This window comes from Rutidosis leptorrhynchoides, chromosome 9 (assembly GCF_046630445.1).
Source record: "Rutidosis leptorrhynchoides isolate AG116_Rl617_1_P2 chromosome 9, CSIRO_AGI_Rlap_v1, whole genome shotgun sequence".
In the NCBI taxonomy this organism is placed as follows: domain Eukaryota; kingdom Viridiplantae; phylum Streptophyta; class Magnoliopsida; order Asterales; family Asteraceae; genus Rutidosis; species Rutidosis leptorrhynchoides.
Window position 1 is genome coordinate 370,340,196 of NC_092341.1, and position 20,692 is coordinate 370,360,887.

General features: G+C 32.3%; 2 protein-coding genes across 2 annotated transcripts; both read right to left on the reverse strand.

The window, feature by feature from the left end:
• Positions 1-1,323: 1,323 nt before the first annotated feature.
• Positions 1,324-10,071, reverse strand: LOC139867487 (uncharacterized). The gene is made up of 15 exons (XM_071855855.1): positions 9,880-10,071; positions 9,675-9,776; positions 6,786-6,861; positions 6,431-6,552; positions 6,180-6,233; positions 5,942-6,061; positions 5,688-5,807; positions 4,967-5,102; positions 4,658-4,828; positions 4,035-4,190; positions 3,733-3,918; positions 3,499-3,640; positions 2,426-2,585; positions 1,930-2,170; positions 1,324-1,804 (listed from the first exon to the last, which is right to left on the reverse strand). Exons 2-15 carry the CDS (start codon positions 9,767-9,769, stop codon positions 1,565-1,567), a joined length of 2,019 nt encoding a protein of 672 aa, XP_071711956.1. The 5' UTR covers positions 9,770-9,776; positions 9,880-10,071; the 3' UTR covers positions 1,324-1,564.
• Positions 10,072-17,459: 7,388 nt separating this feature from the next.
• Positions 17,460-18,719, reverse strand: LOC139867669 (dof zinc finger protein DOF5.7-like). Its single transcript, XM_071856032.1, has one exon. It carries the CDS (start codon positions 18,628-18,630, stop codon positions 17,602-17,604), a length of 1,029 nt encoding a protein of 342 aa, XP_071712133.1. The 5' UTR covers positions 18,631-18,719; the 3' UTR covers positions 17,460-17,601.
• Between the last annotated feature and the right edge of the window lie 1,973 nt (positions 18,720-20,692).

Below are 20,692 nucleotides of genomic sequence, written 5' to 3' on the forward strand. Positions count from 1 at the left end.
ATACTAGATATATATAGCAATAAAGTTAGAAAACAAGGAATAAATAATTATAAATATATATACAGCTAACTCACATCACATGTTATATACAACTACATGATACTACTCAATACAATGTGACTTGAGTTTCATGCTTTATAATTTATATATTTATTTCAGTTCTAGGAATCACGAATGATATTTCTGATGATAAAAAGAATTAATAAGTAATAAACTTAATAAACCAGATATTTCATTTGATAAGCTTAATTAGCCATCAGCCTTCGCGGGTGGGTGGGTTGGGTTGCCAAAGGCAATACAGGGTTAGCGTGTCTATGCTGATCTACATATTTTGTGACGATATTTCATGTGATATATATTATTATATTGCATTTGATTACATAAAATAAACTTTTCACTTCATAAAGGATCTTGAAGAGTATTATACTCAGTGCCAGACGATCGGGTACATGAGAGAGGTGCCCCGTCCCTTAAAAATTGAGTACTTACACTTAACTATTGTGACATTCATAATATTTATGAGTTAAAAAAAAAAAAAAAAAATTAAGCCCCCAAAAATTGCAACAATATCTAGTATTATTATTCTTACCCCCAAGAAAAAGTTTCGAGTTCCGCCACTGATTATATCATAATTTGTTGACCATAATGTTTACGTTGCACGCTTTAAAGTCATCGTTAAGGTTAGGACATCAACAGTGAAAAATAAAAGATTTAATTTTTTTTTTAAAATTCTCACGTTTGGATGAAATACTTTGATCCAAAACTATCAAACGAATATTTTGAGTGTAATAATGGTGTGACAAGATAGTGTTTACCCTCTCAGATTGGATCAAATTCCCTCACAACCAAATATACTGGTTTCCTGCGATGACAGAAATTTTTTTAAAAATTTATTCAACTTTCGTATGATTGTTGAAGTTGCATGAGAGCTAGTATTTAAATTATGCATCCTTTCAGGCTTATAAAATCGATTATAGGCTGGATAAACGTATTTCCAGTAGTGGTGTCAATTTGGGTCTGGTGGGGCTGAGATTGGTGGATCATAATTAGCACCCCGCTTGAATTCTATTTAATTTGATATAAACAGGTTTACAGGTCGAACATACCCAATTCGATTAGGTAAACAAGTCAAATGAGTTTTTGGTTGACATGTTAATTTTGGGTCGCACGTGTCAATCATGACGGGCTAGTTTTATAGTTGGTGGGTAGATCTTGGGTAAATCAGTTCAAATTATACAGGCGAGTGTTGATCGGTGGCTTTTGGCTAGCTGAAACCGGGTCAAATGGGTAAAGTTTGACGAGTTGTTGAGTCAAACCCGTTAACCCTCACCCAAACTCGACCTAATTTGAGATTCAACCGTTAAAACAAATAGTAATTACAATACTTAAAACGACCCATACTATGTCAAAACCATCAATTTACAACTTACACATCAATGGATTGAACTTTTCATTTCTTTTATATCTACTCAGGACAAACATACGCAACTATATGCAAAATATACTTTCATCTATCTATATATCTATGTATAAAATATAAATTAAAAAATATATAATTTAAATTCTATGAACGAGGAGGACCTTCTAAACGAATATAATCATACATAACCCCTCTAAAAGGACTCAAACCTCTAGTTTGTGATAAATACATTATGTTCCTTCCGGCTCGTAGTTGAGTATGCATAACATTGATACCATATAACCAATATAGCCCATGAATACCATGTCGCGCAATCGCATTATCCCTCCCAATTAGCCCTGTTGTAAAAAAGGGCATCACCCCTCTCAGGTCATTGATCCGTACCTGAAAAAAAGGTAAAAAAAAAGAAAGAAAGAAAGAAAGAAAGATCAGTAACTGATATCCTTTTGTAATATATATATGCATGTAGCATTGATTGATTGATTTATTGATTGATTGATTACACGTACTTGCAGTTCTGCTGAGGTGGCAGAGGCCAATGCTAGTTGTAGTGTATAGTTACCAGTAGTAACTTTGTCAAGATCAAACAAAACAGTCCACGTAGTCGGAATGTATGTCTTATTTCCAACATTCCTGTTAACATGTGCGAAAAACCAGTCTGTTTTATAATCGTTAAAACCAACTGTGTAGACCAAATCTCTATCAGGGTACAGATCAGTGTATCGATCCCACAAGCCGTATTGCCTAAACCTGAAGTAATATAATTTCAGATATTATCACATAGAATTATTTTTTGGATTTAGCTAACGGCAGCCCTAAGGGCTGTCGGTAACATGCTTTATATTATTGTACAATTTGAAAACCGCCAGTTAGAAAGTGATAGATAACCGCTATGTACAATAATTTAATGCATGTTATTAATGACAATTCTTAGAGCCGTTGTTAGCAAAATCCATATCTTTTTTTTAAGTTAAAAAAATAGATGAATATAATGAATGGGCTTACGAGTCCGTTTTTTGGGTCGTGAGTAATTGGTTCATGAGGGTTGGGTTAGGCTCGGGGATAAAGAACTCAGAAGCTGTGCGATCTGGGACTCCGATTTCCCAAATGGTAGGACCATTTCTTGGTGGTTTGTATACAAGTGGACCCACTCTGATTCTACTTCCTGTTAATAATCAAAAATCGTAAATCTTCACAATCGTTTTATAACTAGTTGGGCGACCTGGTTTTGTGCCGGTTCTTCACCCTTACATAGCTAATTATTGAGAAAGTAACTATTTATCATTTTTTTTGTTTTATTTTTCGTTTTGTCGAGGAAGGACCCAAAATAGTTATGTGATTGATTTGTAATAAGCGTGAAAGTAATTATTCATCATTTTTTGTTTTAGTTTTCGTCTTGTCGAGAGAAAAGAACCAAATGCTCAATCAATAAAGTGAGACGTAACCATTTGTACAAACGATTTAATAAAATAGGAAAAACTATATATATATATATATATATATATATATATATATATATATATATATATATATATATATATATAAAACAAAAAAACAGTTATTAAAAAATGAGTTACGTGGTTAATTTGTAATGAGAGAAAAAAGTTAAATAATAATAAAGTGGAAACTATGTGATTGATTTGATGATAATAATAATAATAATAATAATAATAATAATAATAATAATAATAATAATAATAATAATAATAATAATAATAATAATAATAATAATAATAATATTATTATTATTATTATTATTATTATTATTATTATTATTATTAATTATTAATAGTGAGTAGTTATTAGATAGTGAAAATTGTGTGGGCGATTTATAATGAACAAGAAGTTTGATGGTTAAATTATAAAATGTGAAAAGTTTATGGTAAGTTTATAAAAACTATGAAGGTAACTATTATAAAGGGTGGAGTTGAATTATAAAAAATAAAAAGTTTGGTGTAAGTTTGTGAAGCTTCTAGAGTTCACTATTCACTTGGATTATATCTTTTAGATATATAGTATAGTATAATATAATATAATAAGATATGTATAAAAGTGAACACTTTAAATAGGGAACGAACCTTGTAAGACATTGATAACAGATTCGTACATATAATCACCAACATACCCAGGAACCCAAGCATATAGATTATAGTAACCAGGGCGGACGTTTTTGATCTCAAAGTAACCTCCATCGTCAGTTTGGGTCCAGAACTGGTATCCCTAATTATTTGAAAAAAAAAAAGAAGATAATTAATATTAAACTCGAGAGTGGTTAGCGAACTAGAATAATACCGAGTGACGAGAAAACGCACCTTATTTTCTAGTTGCCACGATCCAAGAGTACCTGGTGGGGCCAGGCCAATAAAAGCAGACTTAGCGCGTGCTAATGCTACATCACGAACCAGTAGGGTTCCTGATACGACACCGCGTTGATGTGCACCAAGAAAATCAGGAGAGTTTGTGAAATCATACGGCCAACTCTCTGTTTGCTTTAGCATCTATTATATCGCATAGCATAGAGATTAACAGAAGATTTACAACTAATAAAGAAACATATTATAATACATTGCAAACTTATAAACAACCATATGCAACTCATGAGAAAGAATCTTACCTCATCTTTGGCATCAGCCCAAAGTGACACAGGATTTTCTTCGGTTGTAACTGAGTTGAGATATATAAACACTGGGCCAAACACCTTTTTCCATGGCTCACCATCTCGAAATTTCATTCCTAATTCGATCCCCGCATAATGGGTGCTAAAGAACATCTGAAGTAAAATATAAAATTGGATTATAAACTGATTATTGTAGATGCATTCGTCAATGGTTGAATACTGTCACCGGGTTTCTACTAACTGTCATGATACGTAGAGGTGGTAATTTGGGCGGGTTGGATAATGGGTTTGTTCAAATGATTACCGTTATGTATACTGTCAACTAGGCATGTTTAGTTAACTCTCAAACATTATTATACTAATTATTTTAAGAAACTGATTACACTGTGATTACAAAACAGAATATTGTGAGATAGAGAATCTAATCTAGAACTTTGAACAGGTTGATTTATGATGTTGCATACAACCAACATAGACTTGGTGTTTCAACCCATTTGACCAAGTTGATCAGTTCTTTTTAGTCAAAACTTTTTTATTATCAGATCAAAAAACACAACCCGAATCAACTTATCAACTCAGGAAAAAATTGGTTGAAGAAAATGTCTAGTGTGCCGACTTACAGAGAGAGTAACAGGACCAGCATGAGATGTGAGGTCTTGCTTAACTGGACCAGCAGTACGAAACTCGTTACTGGGAGTGATCATCCAAAACCCAACGGGCGGGTCAGAGCATATCCAACCATGAACCCGGTTATCTTTATTTTCTGTTGAATATTGGTACTTGTCATCTACCTGTATTTACAATTATAGATTATTATTTTTATTGATTTAGAAAAAAGTTAAAAATACTTAAAAATACATACATACTACTATAATATTAATAAACTCATAACTATAATAACTACTGTATTTATAGAAACTGTATAGTACCTCTCCCTTGAGAATAGAAATTGAGGGATGAGTCAAACGAACAGCTTCAGGGTAATCTAGGGGCACTCCTTTTTTTCGGTCATCGAACGAAGGCATAATCCTTTGCCTTTCATCCGAAATAGCCATGTAATGAAACCTTTCATTCAATTCAACAAATTATTAAATTAAACAAATGCATAAAAAGATGGATGAAGTCATATATATAGTCTAAGGTTATACGTGACATCTAATGATGGATATTTCTTTCTTAGTTATATGAAAAGAACCTAGAGGTTGTGACTTGTGGTTTCGAGTATCATTGAAAACGACACATATACATGTTTAATTGTTGATAATATGTTTAGAAAGTGATACAGTATAAGTTCTTTTTTTGCTAATAAAAGGTGAACATAGGTCAGGCACAAAACCTACCCAAAAACAGAAAAACGAGGATAAAAAGAACCCAAAACAAGACAATAGTATTTTTGTACTATCTTGAAGATATTTAATAGACTTTAAAGTGTTCAGTATAGCATGTCAAACAAAATAAAGTAAAATTAACACAATCTTAAGCCCCTGTTTTACGCTTTAACACAATCTTTCGGATTAAAAACTAAAATAAACACGACACCCTTTTGATTCTAATTATTATTATTTTGTGATTATGCATTCACATGTGTTTATAAAATAGATCGAAAAAAGAGATTTATATAAAAATGCATGGATCAGGATCTGGTCTTACAATTTTTCTTGAAGCTTGAAGACGATTCGACCTTGGTAGACATCAGCATCAGGCCACCCTTCTAAACGATCAAAAATCCCATACGAATAAAACCCACTCGAACCCCGCAACACTATAAACCTTGATTTAAAAATAAAAAATGCAACAATGATAATCAAATTTTACTGCAATTAAGACCGAACGTATAACAAATCATGAAAATTAAGCTAAATAGTCCTAGCAAATTACTACTACAAAACGTGTTACATGCACACCTTTTGTCGATGTTTAAGGAAACATGATTGTTTTTCTGAGAAAAGGACCAACGTCTTTTGAATGAAAGCTCCACTTGGTTTCCGTCGTTCTGAATAACATCCAACTGTTCGCCATTAAGCCTGCCAAATATTTGTATTTGTATATAATAATAAAAATAAAAATGTAAGAGTATAACACAATCTATATGACATAAAATTTTGAAAACTAATCATTAGATGAATAGTTAAATTAACTTACTTGTCCAAATTATCCTTTGGATTTTGCGGGTCACTCCAATCTACATCCCAATAACTGCAATAATTCAAGTGTATATATATATATATATATATATATATATATATATATATATATATATATATATATATATATATATATATATATATATATATATATGTAAAAATCAAATAAAATGAAATGAAATAATTTTAGATGTGATATACTAATCAACAAATTGCTTAAGTAAGCAATCAAAATAATAAAATTCATACCCTCGATCTGAAATTTCATTTCGATCGCTTAAGATATTGTCAATTCCGTTATATTCTATACCCGTGACTGTCCCTTCTGGACTTGCAAAAGTGATGCTGAAGATGCCGTTATCCACCACAACCTACAAACACACGTATACTGATTATTGTAAGCTTCAGGGACTGTGCGCGCAACAATTACAAACTACGAGTTAACGGAAATTTTTTAAGGTTTGTTAGATTTAGGGACTGTGCGCGCAACAATTGAAAACTTTGAGGACTAACCACACAAAAAAATAAAGTTTAGAGTCTGAGTGCGTGCAAACCATTCCTAATAAACAAAATAAATAAAAACATGAAGGTTGTGTGAAATTACATGATCATCGTACTTATGTAATTGCACTGGAGGATATAACACCTGATGACCTCCCACTGTTCTTTTTGCACCCATTCTACAATTAAAACACAAAAATCATGAAACACCTTTTTGAACTAAACAATTATTTTCATGTTCATTCATCGACGAAAGTCATTATCACAATTATTTATTATTTATTTACAAATTACACTTTATAATAAATAATGAAAAATAAAAACGAAATAGTCATCTGACTATTAAAGTACTCGCACAAAGTAACACTCAAGATTATAACTCCGTAGTATAATTTTTCTGGTGTTGCAAATAAAAATGAGTTTTCTCTATTAAAAGTAGTACAATGATGCTTAATCGTGAATGGGTTTCGTGTATTAATTTTTTTTGTTTACACCCTCTTATAATTTCCTTATATTTTGTACTCATTTTTTGTTAAGGATTTTTTTTTCAATATGTAGCAGCCAAATGATATAAAATCTCTTCATTCCATTTTAAATGTACTGACTATGACTATCTTCGGCCATTTTATCAACCTTGAAGTAATGAGTTTGAGTCTTATCGTGACCTATTTAATTTTAATTTTAAATAAAAAATAAAAATTATTTTAAAAAAATGAATTATAAACTGTGATTTGTATCTGCCGTTAAAAAATAAAAAATTAAGCAAAATTAATTTATATATTGTCAAAATTAATTTAACACAAAATACTTTATGATTTTTCTACTTGTAACTTGTTTATAATCATGAATTGTTCTATATATTGATATTGATTATGTGATAGTTATAGTTATTTAAATAAGTGTTTAATATTATTCTGCATTTTAGTTACGTTTAGAAAAAATCAAGTATTTTATAACTATTAGGACAACAGAGCACAGGTGTTGTATCTGTCAATTTTCTAGAAAGGTGTAAATGTTTTTTGCATGTTAGTGCAAGCCCTTAAGTTTTGGTTCATTTATATGACACGTACCAACCTAAAATATTGTTTAACAATTTTGATTATATATAAAATAATATATCTAACTTAGGTTAACTAAATTCTTGATTATTCAATCTATATGTTCTTTTGCAAAAGCATTTGTGAACACTATTTTTTTAACAAAAATTTTGCTAACGGAAATTCTTAAATTGCTAACGATAGCTCTTAGATTGAAATATGTATTGTACAATTTGATAACCTTTGTTTCAAATTATAAATTATAAATATCCGTCGTATAGTTTGTTTTTGATTTTTAACTAACACGGGTTCATAGTTACCAAGTTACCAACCCTTTCTGACAAATAAGTGGAAAAATACGGGGCTTATTTTATAGAACTTTGAAAGACTGAGGGGTTAGAATAGTACTTTCTCACCTATTACAATAGGTGGTCCACGTAAAGAGTTTATGGTTACAAAATGGACAAAATAATGATCACAAGATGGTGTTGAGACGTGAAAAAGGTAAACACATGCTCACAGTAAAACAAACTCATATGTTCCTTAAATTGGTAACTCATAAACGGGAACAAGCTAATTCAAATATTAGATTTATAACTCCTATTTATTTCACTAAAATGATATATAATGAATGACATCTAATGGCAAAGAATGAATGATATATAATGATATAGAGGCTAATTATGTAACTTTTCCTTTCATATGCTCCTAACTTATTTTTATAAGCTATTTTATAGAGCTAATTTTTTCATATCTTACGTTTTTCATAAGCTCTTTAAATAAGTTTCTACCAAACAGTGCTACTAATTCGAGCGTATGAAAAATAAGTTTAAACTTCCTTAAGTTACCATAAGCTAATGTGTGAAACATGCCTTTGTAAAAGTAACACGTTAAAATCCATTGCCAACGACAATCATTACGATCGTCGTTAACTTTAATCACTTTGTGCAACATATTAATGTATCTTAACGCATGTCATTCTTAACAAAAGTCTTAAACTGTCCTTAAAATATTCCAAAACATATATAATTGCAAATTTCTTTTAAACATATTTCAAAACAAATAAGTCGTCATAAAGTCAAAGTAATAGGTCAACAAATCTACCATAAAGCATTAGAAAGTCAAAAGAAAACTAAGAGAATGAGTACCGAACAAGAAAACTCTAACCCAATATGTACGCACCCATAGTTGATTTATTATTTAGTTTTCTAGCGTATATGAAGGTTAAAAAACAAAAAACTTGTATTTGGAGTAAGTAGATTCTATTTCTATTTGTATATATTTGTGTTCTCGAGAACAAAAAGAAACCCATGTTTTTCCTTTTACTTTTTAATAAACCATGTATTGTGAGTGCTCAATTTTTTTAATCATCCTTGTAAAAATATTCCCAATAAAAATATTCTTTTACGGGAAGGAAATCCTAGGAAGAAACTATGGAGTAGTGGAGTACTTAATAAAACATAATTATAGAACAAAATATATGTCAAAAATAAAGTATTTATTAAATGAAAATTAATGTAAATAATATTTATTTCCCTTGCATGGATTTGAAAACCAAAAAATTTTGCACCCGGTTCGACACTTTTGCCTCACCAGCTCCACTTACTTGTTTACTTTGTAATTTAACAGGTATCATTCTTTTCTTATTACCTATACTTCCGACCAACTTCCACCTTCGGGTAAGGTCAAATGGGTTCGACTTGCCACCCAACCCATATGCAGTAAAAGATTTCTTCATCTTTTACATCAATGCATAATCTTAAAAATATATATTAGTCCATCTTTTAAGCAACCATTCATCAAGAAAAGAAACAAATTAAATAAACAAATTTGTATGCATGATCTTAATTGAAACACCCAAATAAAAAGATAGTAAAAATTATGTAAGAATCCAAGATTATTTAATTTTTTATACATATGCAGGAATATAATGAATAAGAAGGAAAGAAACTAACTTTGTATTCAATGAGGTTGTGAAGTGAACAGAAAGAATGAAGAAAACAGCAACTAATGTTTTGGTGGCTAATACCACTTCATTCTTCTTTCCCATTATGAACCTGCAAAACATTCAATAAATAAGTACTAATTAACACATAACAACAATTCAAAGTAAATGTATAATAACTGTAGTTTAGATTGTTAATGACGAAAATCAATTACCTTTAAAACAAGATATGTTGTTTTAATGTTTTTGAGCTTATGAATTGAACCATAAAGTCAAAGAACACGAACAAAACCGGCCTGTTTGAGAATCTAGCCAAAATAGTGTTTTTATGTGGGGTGGGGTGTGGGGCAGTATATACCAATCGTTACAAATAAACTTGATACGATTATAATTATAATTGTAATCCCAATAACTTAACACGCTTTATTCCCTCAAAAGGAACGGATTTGATATTTATAATGTAACGAATGGACGAATTATGGTGAGTTTAGGTAGGTTTTAATATATTAGGTGTGCAACCCTTACGAAAATTCAATTTTCAAGGTTGACTGATTTTTTTTCAATTCTGACAAAAGATGTAGTAGTTGATAAATAATTTGGTAATAACGCATTTAAAGAAAAGATCAATTTAAATGGGGGAATAAACACTTGGTTGATTTCAAGCTGGTGTGTTAGGTCACTTACGAGATTTATACTCCCAGATTTCATTCCAAATATATACTATAAATTTGACAAGTAAACTTTACTACACGTTTGTAGATAATCAATTATATACAAAGTTACAAACCTCTAAAATATGATTCCCATTTAGTGTATATGGAGAAAATTGAAAGTGATATATATTTAATACTAGATTTTAGAGTCCATGCGTTGCACGACAGCTCTTAATCAGAGGAATCGAAAATGTAAAAATTGATAGCAAATTATCGTTTGATAAAATTACGAAATCGAAAACCTCCATTACATAGTTTTTAATTAAATAACTACATCACCATAAGTTGTTTAGATAACAACATCACCAACAGTACGTAGCACGTTTATAAGTAACTACATAACCAAATGTTGAATAACTTGTGACGACCCGAAAATTTTCGACCAAATTTAAACTTGATCTTTATGTGATCTCGACATGATAAGAAAGTCTGTAAGATTGAGTCTCGAAAACTTTGGAAACAGTTTACATGAATGCATTTGCCCTTTTGACTATTCCCGACGATCCACGAACCAATAATTGTAAATAAATGTGTATACGGAAAAATATAAATATATGTATATAAAATAATTTGGCATAATAATATATGAATTAATTGCTTAAACTAAATATGAAAAATATGACACAAAAATATTTAAGTTGTAATTAAAATAAATAAATATAAAGACATACGATTTCTATACATAATTATTATATGTATATTGGGATACATATAAAAGTTATAGATATTATATAATACATAATTAATAATATGTAATATTAATATATTAGATATAATTACAAGTTAAGGATATAGTATCATAATATTAGTATTATTATTTTCATTATTATTATTATTAATACTAATATCAATATAAGTATTCATTATATTATTATTATTATTATTGTTATATTTGTAATTAATAAATTCTAATAATCTAGGGTTATCATAATAAAGATCCTCATTATAATTATTACTATAAGAAAGATTGGAATTACAAATTATCATAATCTTGTGGCTTATTAAATATCATGATTATTATATATGAATTAAACCTATGAACTCACCAACCTTTTGGTTGACACTTTAAAGCATGTTTATTCTCAGGTATGAAAGAAATCTTCCGCTGTGCATTTGCTCATTTTAGAGATATTACTTGGAGTCATTCATGACATATTTCAAAAGACGTTGCATTCGAGTCGTTGAGTTCATCAAGATTATTATTAAGTCAATTATAGTTGGATATATATTGAGATGGTATGCATGTCGTCAACTTTCGATGTAATGAAATATTGTCTTTTCAAATATGAATGCAATGTTTGTAAAAATGTATCATATAGAGGTCAAGTACATCGCGATGTAATCAACTGTTATGAATCGTTTATAATCGATATGGACTTCGTCCGGATGGATTAAGACGGGTCATCACAGTTGGTATGAGAGCGGTGGTCGTAGCGAACCAGGTCTTGCATTAGTGTGTCTAACTAGGAATTGTTATGATACATTAGTAAGTCTGGACTTCGAACTAGTAGTTGTTAGGTTATATTAATAAGTCTGGACTTGAACCTGGTCTGCATGTCAAAAAGTTTTGCTTATCATTTGGTGTCGAAAATTATCTGCTTATCATTCTTAGTCTAAACACGTATTACTGCATTGATTGCATGAATAGTGTATAGATAAAATTCATATCTTAGCGTATCTGCTAAATCATATCTTATCGCATCTATTACTGTAAACTTTGCCTGACATATCCTGTAAATTCTGCCGTAATCTACGAAACTGTAACACCCCTGATTTTTTTTTTATACAGCGGAAGACCTGGTTATTATATATATATTATATAAAATCCACATGATTATAATATACACGTTAATATTTAAAAGTCTGGGTGTTATATTAAATATTACAATAACTTTTAATATAAAGGACACGACATCAGAGTTTTCGACTTTGTCAAACATATCTTCCAGCATCCCATCTTCACCATGATGACTAGCATACAATAAATCCATAACCTGCAGGGAAGATGTGGGGGATTAGCACGAAGCTAAGTGAGTGCCACTAACTACAGGCATAGCATACAGAAGTGTTATACTAATCATGTCACATAGTCTAACACACAAACATCACCCAAGTGCCGTCTACAGAGACTCTGGCGGCTCGGGCAAACCATTAACCACCAGCTGATCGGACTGGGGCTTACCAGAAGTTCCTCCACCAACGTATGTATATACATAATCCACACGCGACGGATGCATCATTCACATGTATATACACCACGGTTGTTTAGGCAACCACATGAGGAACCCAACCCACAGGTTGATCTCTCCTACCGAGGCAACCACACAATAGGGACACACTAGGATCCAACAGACAAGCATCAACTAACATGCAGTCATCACAACATACTAACTAACTGTATCAGTAAGTATAACTAACAAGCATGGCAGTCATAATATAACATGCTACTCTATACTATATTTCACAGTTAGTCCCACTCACCGATACCGGCAGCACTCGGTAGTCTAATGTCACCGAGTCTTCCTCGTCCATATCACCTGAGAACAAATACTGAATAAGTTAATAATCGTATTCCAATACTAACTATATCACGATCAAAGTATATATAAACTAACACTTAAGCACATAACAACTGGTCCATCAACCGTACGAGTAACACTCTCACTCGTACGTTTGAGAACACTCAACCGTACGGGTGACAACTTACTCGTACGTTTGATCTATGACCATACATCATACAGTGACTAATCTGATTCGTACGGTTCACCACACGAGTGACCGGTGACTCGTACGAGTCACATCTCAACCGTACGTATCATCATAATCAAATCATACATTTCCATCACTACTCACTCACACGGTTCACCACATGGGTGACTATCTCAACCGTACGAGTGAAGGCTCACTCGTGCGAGTGATGAAGAACATTAGCAGCAACTGTAACGACCCTGGTTTTTCCAACGTTATTTATTAATAATTATTATTATTAATACGTGTGATTAATCGAATGTATGTTATTACATTTACATGTTGCTTTGATTGCCCGTACTTGAACTTTAAATGCCCGAAACGTCTTTGTGACACCCGGAACTTGCACGGATAATATTTTAAGATATTATTTACATTCATGATTAATTTTATTGATCATTTTAATTAACTAAAGCTATTAGTTAGTTACTTGGGCTTAACTTGGACTTTTATTGGATTACTTGCTAACTACTTGCAACTTGGGCCTTTTAAGTGATGATGGACTTGTGTAAGCCCACCCTACTTATGCTAATGGACATTTAGCCCAACTCTTTCAACATGTAAGTATTAGTTTAAACATGAACTAGCTAGTTAAAGGCTTTTGGAATATAGTTGGCTCACTATCCCCATGCAACCTATCCTTTTAACCAACTTTAAGCCTCTTTACATGTTAATATCCACCAAACTTCTTCCTCCCCCCCCCCCCTTGTTTTCTGCTGGCCGATGGTTTAAGGCCCCATTAGGGGTGCCTTTTGCCTTCATTCTTCACTTCATACACTCTTGTTTACTCTTCCAAAAACACACACACTTTACTTGCAATTTTCTTCTCTCTTTTTCTCTCAAGTTCTTTGTTCTTTGTAAGTAATTTGAAGACATTTCTTCTTCTTCTTTCTCCCTAAAAACCGTGGCCATGAGACCCATAATCATCATCATCATTTGTTGTAGTTACTTGTTCTTGTTAAAGATTCATTACTTATAGTTTACTTACTTGTTGTAGCTACTTACATGCTTTCAAGAATCAAACTTTCTAGTCTTGATTCTTCATAATATCTTGTAGAATTCAAGAACATTCAAGAACATAATCTATCTAGTTATGTTCTACATATTTTGTTTCAAAGATTTAAAGTTCATAGTTGTAGAAACTCATTACTTGTAAGTTCTTGAAGTAACTTTAAAGTTACTTCACTTAAAGATCAACTTGGGTTGAATCTTTAAAAGTATGAGCAACTATGAACCATTTTCTTATTTAGTTAGTTTTCTACTTTATTTGTTTCTAAGATTACAAGTTCTTGTTGTTTAAAATCATACTTGCAAGTCATGGAAGTGAACTTCAAGTTTACTTTCCTTAAAGATCAAGACTTAGGCTTGAATCTTTAAAGTATGAACAACACTTGGACTAGCAACTTGTTTACTTAACTTGTTTACTTCATTTTTGCACCTTATTTACATATTGTTAGTTTGTTTGGTCAAGAACTACAAGTTAGTCTTGATCTCATTTCTCTTGAACAAAAGTTAACTTTATTTAAGTTTCAAGAACAAGGAAGTGTAACTTACTAGTTATGACTTCATAAACTTGCAAAGGATCTAAGTTATCTAGCTTATGGTCTTCTAAATTTGTCATAAACAAAAGCTATAAAGCTTACATACACTTTACTAGTTGTTGATTTAAGTTTATAACTTGTTTTTACTACTAAAGTTCGTGTAAGTGTTGAAACTAAGCCTTGATGTAACCTTGGTTCATCAACACACTTACAACACTTGCACTTGAGTTATGATGGACAAACCTTGGTCAAAATGATGTTAACACATCAACGAGTTGTACACTTGAAGCTATACGCATCAAGAATGAGAACCGTGATGAACATCAAGCACCGAGACAACCGGAACTCTCCAAAACCCACTGTTCTGTCCAAAACCTACTGACCTGGTGCTTCTGGAACAGACCGATAGACCTGGGCTGTTCTAACCTTGATTTTTAGATAGAACTTTTCGAGTAGATAACTTTTCATATAGGATTCGTCTTAATCCGAGTTACGGTTTAGGATTTATGGCCCTCCGATCGTTACCATGTCCTTTAACGTTGTGCAGAAATTTCTGACCTACTCGCACTTAGACCGTCGCCACGGTCAAACCAAGACGAGTTTGCTTCTGTAAATTTTACCACACTTAAGGGACTCATATACGGAGCCATGACCACTGGTCTCACCTTAATTCAGTAAGGGTAGAGGCCGTGGTGACTGACCGAAGTCAGCCTTTGTTTTAAACGACTTTCATAAACGAGTCTTACTTGTTACCTTTTGTTTAATGATGATTGATGATGACCCTTATGACCTTAATTACGTACTTGTAAACCTTTTGAGACGACTTATTGACTTAGTGCTATTTGACTTAGGTTGAGGACGTTTGGACCGTTACTTGCACACCATTTTCCCGACTACTACTTTACCGCTACTACTATCATTGTGAGTTATAGCATTCCCTTTTTACTTTAACTTATTTTGGGAACTGAGAATGCATGCGGATTTTATGTTTTACATACTAGGCACGAGTACTTAAACTTTATATATGTGTGGGTTATATAACGGCAGAAACATTCCCTTTAGCTCGGTAACGTTTAATCATTGGTTTTTGAACCGTGAACGCGAATCTTAGATATGGATCCATAGGGTTTGACATCCCCACTCGGGCTAGTAGCGCTAGCATTTAACGAGTGTTTAATACTTCGAGGTTATACGCACTTGCCAAGTGCACTTTAAGGGGGTACATTAAACGTTAAGTTAGTTACCGGGTGCCCACGGTTAAGCATATACTTTTACATACTTTTGAAACGCTCGTTGTAGCACTGAAATCTCGTGGCCTACTTACATTACTGTTATACTTAAACTATAGCTCACCAACCTTTGTGTTGACCTTTTTAAGCATGTATTTTCTCAGGTGCTTGAAGTCGCTTCCGCTATCTTACTAGTCGTGCTGTAGAACCCGCTGCCTAGAGTTGTTATCGCATGACTACTTATGTTGCATTCAAACTTTTTACTTATGAACTTATGTTATGTAACGAGCATTATGGTCACGTACACTTATTTAATGCTTCTACTTAGTGAAGCATACTTTTGATTTGTAAAACAATTGACGTATGTTATGACGTCACTTTTATTAATGAATGCAAACTCTGTTTTTAAAGCGCATATAGTACTTAACCTTGTAATGATCCTGTTGTTGATGGTCCGTACATGATGATTTAGTACGGGGCGTCACATTTGGTATCAGAGCCAGGTTGTAGGGAATTAGGATGCATTAGTGAGTCTAAGGCCGACCCGAGTAGGATTCACTAATAGGGCTAATCTACAACTTGTTAGTTTACTTGTTTCCGCTGAACTTACTGCATGCTGCTGCTTACTGTTACTGCTATATGCCGTATGCTACTACGTGATTTCACTACTGCATGCTATTACTTGCTTTCGATTGCATGCTAGTTTCGTACGATTACTGATATTGCCATGCTACTTATTGTTATACATGATTTAAACTGTTGGCCTATTATTTGCTTGCTTTATGACATACTGACATGGAAAATTTATTTTTCCTTGTTCAGATGTCGGACGTTCCACCTACTGACATCCCGAGCGGCTCAGGCCCCGTTGTTCCACCCACTACTGCACCTGTTGCTGCTGCTGCTGCTGCCGACATTCCGGCCCCGACACCCACTGGCGACCCCGGCGCCTCTAGTTACAAAGTAAAATGAATTTAATTTGCCGTAGCAGCAACAACAACAACAACAACAAAAACTCAATATCACATAAGTGATGTATGAAGAAGGTGAGATGTAGACAATTCTTCCTCTATTCGAGAATAAATACAAGTCATTTCTCCACCCAGAATGAAAACACACTTAAAAGTAGATAAAGTCATCTTTTTCTCTTCGACGGATAAAGAGATTGCTTCCGCGTGACCTCCGGCCAATAGGTAGGAAAAAAATTTTAAAAAAATTAAATAACATTAAAAATAAAATTTAGACTCCATGAAAATGGTAAAATTAAATTTCTATGGATTTCAAATTCTGCCTGAAATTTAATTTAAACTCTAAAAGTCAGTTAAGTCGTCAATAAATCGACGTTCGCTATGTATTAATTTGATACATAATCACTATAACTCGTAAGAAAAGATTATTTTAAAAACACTTGTCATTATAGAGAGTCATCATAAAACATTTGAAAAAGGCTCTTTACCAATGTAAAACATATTTTATTCCCCTTGAAGTTAAACAACATAGAATGAGAACATTCATAAGAACAAAACAAAAACAAAAACAACTATTATCTTCATAATCATGCTTTTTTACCATCATAACACACATACATGTAAATTAAAAAACAAAAAGATAAAAAGACATAGAATTTAAAATGCAGAAACATAAAGAACTTTGATTAAACTCTGATTTTTAAGTCTCTTATCATCCTTCCATATTAAATATTAATATTAATCTTGATCACCATAAGCATTGTACTGATTGAATTGATCCCATCCTTGAATTCCATTATTCCAATTATTGAGACTTCCATTTTCATAATTTCCAGCTCCATTTCCATCCGCTGAAGCTATCGTTAAATCCGCATTCACCGATCCAAAATTGTTGTCGATGAACCACTCAGTAGCCAAACCACCATTATTATCTCTTTTAAACTCATCATTCATCGAGTTTTGAGAGGAGGGTTCAAGATTTTGAAACAAAATAGGCTGCAGCTTCTGAGCTGGTTGAGGTATAGCAACAATTTCGTTCTGATGATTAATTTGCAGCTCAGTTTCAACTCCATGTCCACCAACACCAACATCATTTCCGCCACGTCCACCGAACATCTCCGCCAATCGTTGTTGCTGCAGCTTTTGATGTAAATTTTGGTTCATAGAACTCAGAGATTCAATTGAGGAAGCAACATGATTAGGAACACCAACTTGTTGAAAGCTTCCATGCAATTGAGGTGGATTATGTTTGATCAAAGGGAGACGAAACCCTAATGGTTGATCAAGATTCATGAAAGGTGGTTGATTGATTGAAGATGATGAAGAATATTGGGTTAACCCATTTAGTTGAAAGTCCATAGCTGGTTGTGAGAGACCACTTAACAAATTCAACCCTCCAATATCTAAAGAGGAGTCTTTGAAGGAAGAAGAATCACCATTAATGATGAATCTTGAAGAACTTGATCTAGTTTTCTTGCTCTTCCTACAACCGCCACCGATTGGCACATTACGAAGGGCCCCGCCTTTAGTCCAATACCTTCTACATGTCTTGCAAAAGTGTCTAGGCTGAGTGAGGCTGTAATTATTGTAATAGCAAAACTTTGTGTTTGGTGAATCACATCTAGGACATTTAAGGGTTTGTTCCGGAGGCTTCAAAGAAGATGTTTTTCGACCAGCACCACCGCCGTTTGAACCGCCACCAATAGAGGTTTGGATATCATCTTTTGTAGGTCGGTTCGGTGGTGTGGTTTTGTTGTCTACAGACATGATGCCAAATGGATTAAATTGAGAAAAAAAGAAAAGAAAAGTAACCCTAATATTTAAGTAAAAGAGAGAGAGAAATTGAATATCCTATAGAAGAGGGAAAGCTATGAATTGAATGGCTTCATGTTTGAGATTGAAATTAAAATGTAAGAGGAGGATGTTGATGGGCACTTGTGAAGTTCATCAATTTATAACAAGAATTAAGAAGCCTTCTATTTTCAGAAAGAATTATAGGCTGTCTTTACAAGGTTAGATCCTAAGTAATATACTCGTATATAGCTACACAAAACATGCACAATGTGAAACGTACAATTAAATTTTGCTTTTCATCATGATATTTTATATGATTATTGAAGATTGATGAACTTTTAAATTAACCAAGTATTTATCTTGTGAAAAGCTTGTGAGTGTAACAAACTAACAAACACTGAACCCATATGCTAAATATACAAATTTCTTGCTATATTTAGTATTTAAATAGTGTGAACATTGATTCATGGAGGAATTGTGCATATGAGTTGTCTTAAATCTTTGTACTTCTAATTTAAGTATAATAAAAAACAATTAATAACTCACATGCATTACATATATACTTACTGTTTACATTTTCTCACACCTGATCGAATCAGTGAATTTTTTACACCAATCAGATTTTACTGAAACTTATAAATCATGTGACAATAATTGTTATAAACAACATGTTAATCATGTTTAAGCTAACTTATATTCAATATTTGGTTAGTTTTATTATAATTATTATCGTACATTAAAGAGCGTAACAGATGCATGGTTTTCTTCTGGCAACCAATTAAGAATGTCATTTTGTATAACTAAACGGATATATAGCTTGGCATCACAAGTATAACACCAGGAATAATGAAGCATGAGTTATGTTAGTATCATAAATTGAAATTGTCATTTTCTTAAAATAACTACAATACTAGATATATATAGCAATAAAGTTAGAAAACAAGGAATAAATAATTATAAATATATATACAGCTAACTCACATCACATGTTATATACAACTACATGATACTACTCAATACAATGTGACTTGAGTTTCATGCTTTATAATTTATATATTTATTTCAGTTCTAGGAATCACGAATGATATTTCTGATGATAAAAAGAATTAATAAGTAATAAACTTAATAAACCAGATATTTCATTTGATAAGCTTAATTAGCCATCAGCCTTCGCGGGTGGGTGGGTTGGGTTGCCAAAGGCAATACAGGGTTAGCGTGTCTATGCTGATCTACATATTTTGTGACGATATTTCATGTGATATATATTATTATATTGCATTTGATTACATAAAATAAACTTTTCACTTCATAAAGGATCTTGAAGAGTATTATACTCAGTGCCAGACGATCGGGTACATGAGAGAGGTGCCCCGTCCCTTAAAAATTGAGTACTTACACTTAACTATTGTGACATTCATAATATTTATGAGTTAAAAAAAAAAAAAAAAAATTAAGCCCCCAAAAATTGCAACAATATCTAGTATTATTATTCTTACCCCCAAGAAAAAGTTTCGAGTTCCGCCACTGATTATATCATAATTTGTTGACCATAATGTTTACGTTGCACGCTTTAAAGTCATCGTTAAGGTTAGGACATCAACAGTGAAAAATAAAAGATTTAATTTTTTTTTTAAAATTCTCACGTTTGGATGAAATACTTTGATCCAAAACTATCAAACGAATATTTTGAGTGTAATAATGGTGTGACAAGATAGTGTTTACCCTCTCAGATTGGATCAAATTCCCTCACAACCAAATATACTGGTTTCCTGCGATGACAGAAATTTTTTTAAAAATTTATTCAACTTTCGTATGATTGTTGAAGTTGCATGAGAGCTAGTATTTAAATTATGCATCCTTTCAGGCTTATAAAATCGATTATAGGCTGGATAAACGTATTTCCAGTAGTGGTGTCAATTTGGGTCTGGTGGGGCTGAGATTGGTGGATCATAATTAGCACCCCGCTTGAATTCTATTTAATTTGATATAAACAGGTTTACAGGTCGAACATACCCAATTCGATTAGGTAAACAAG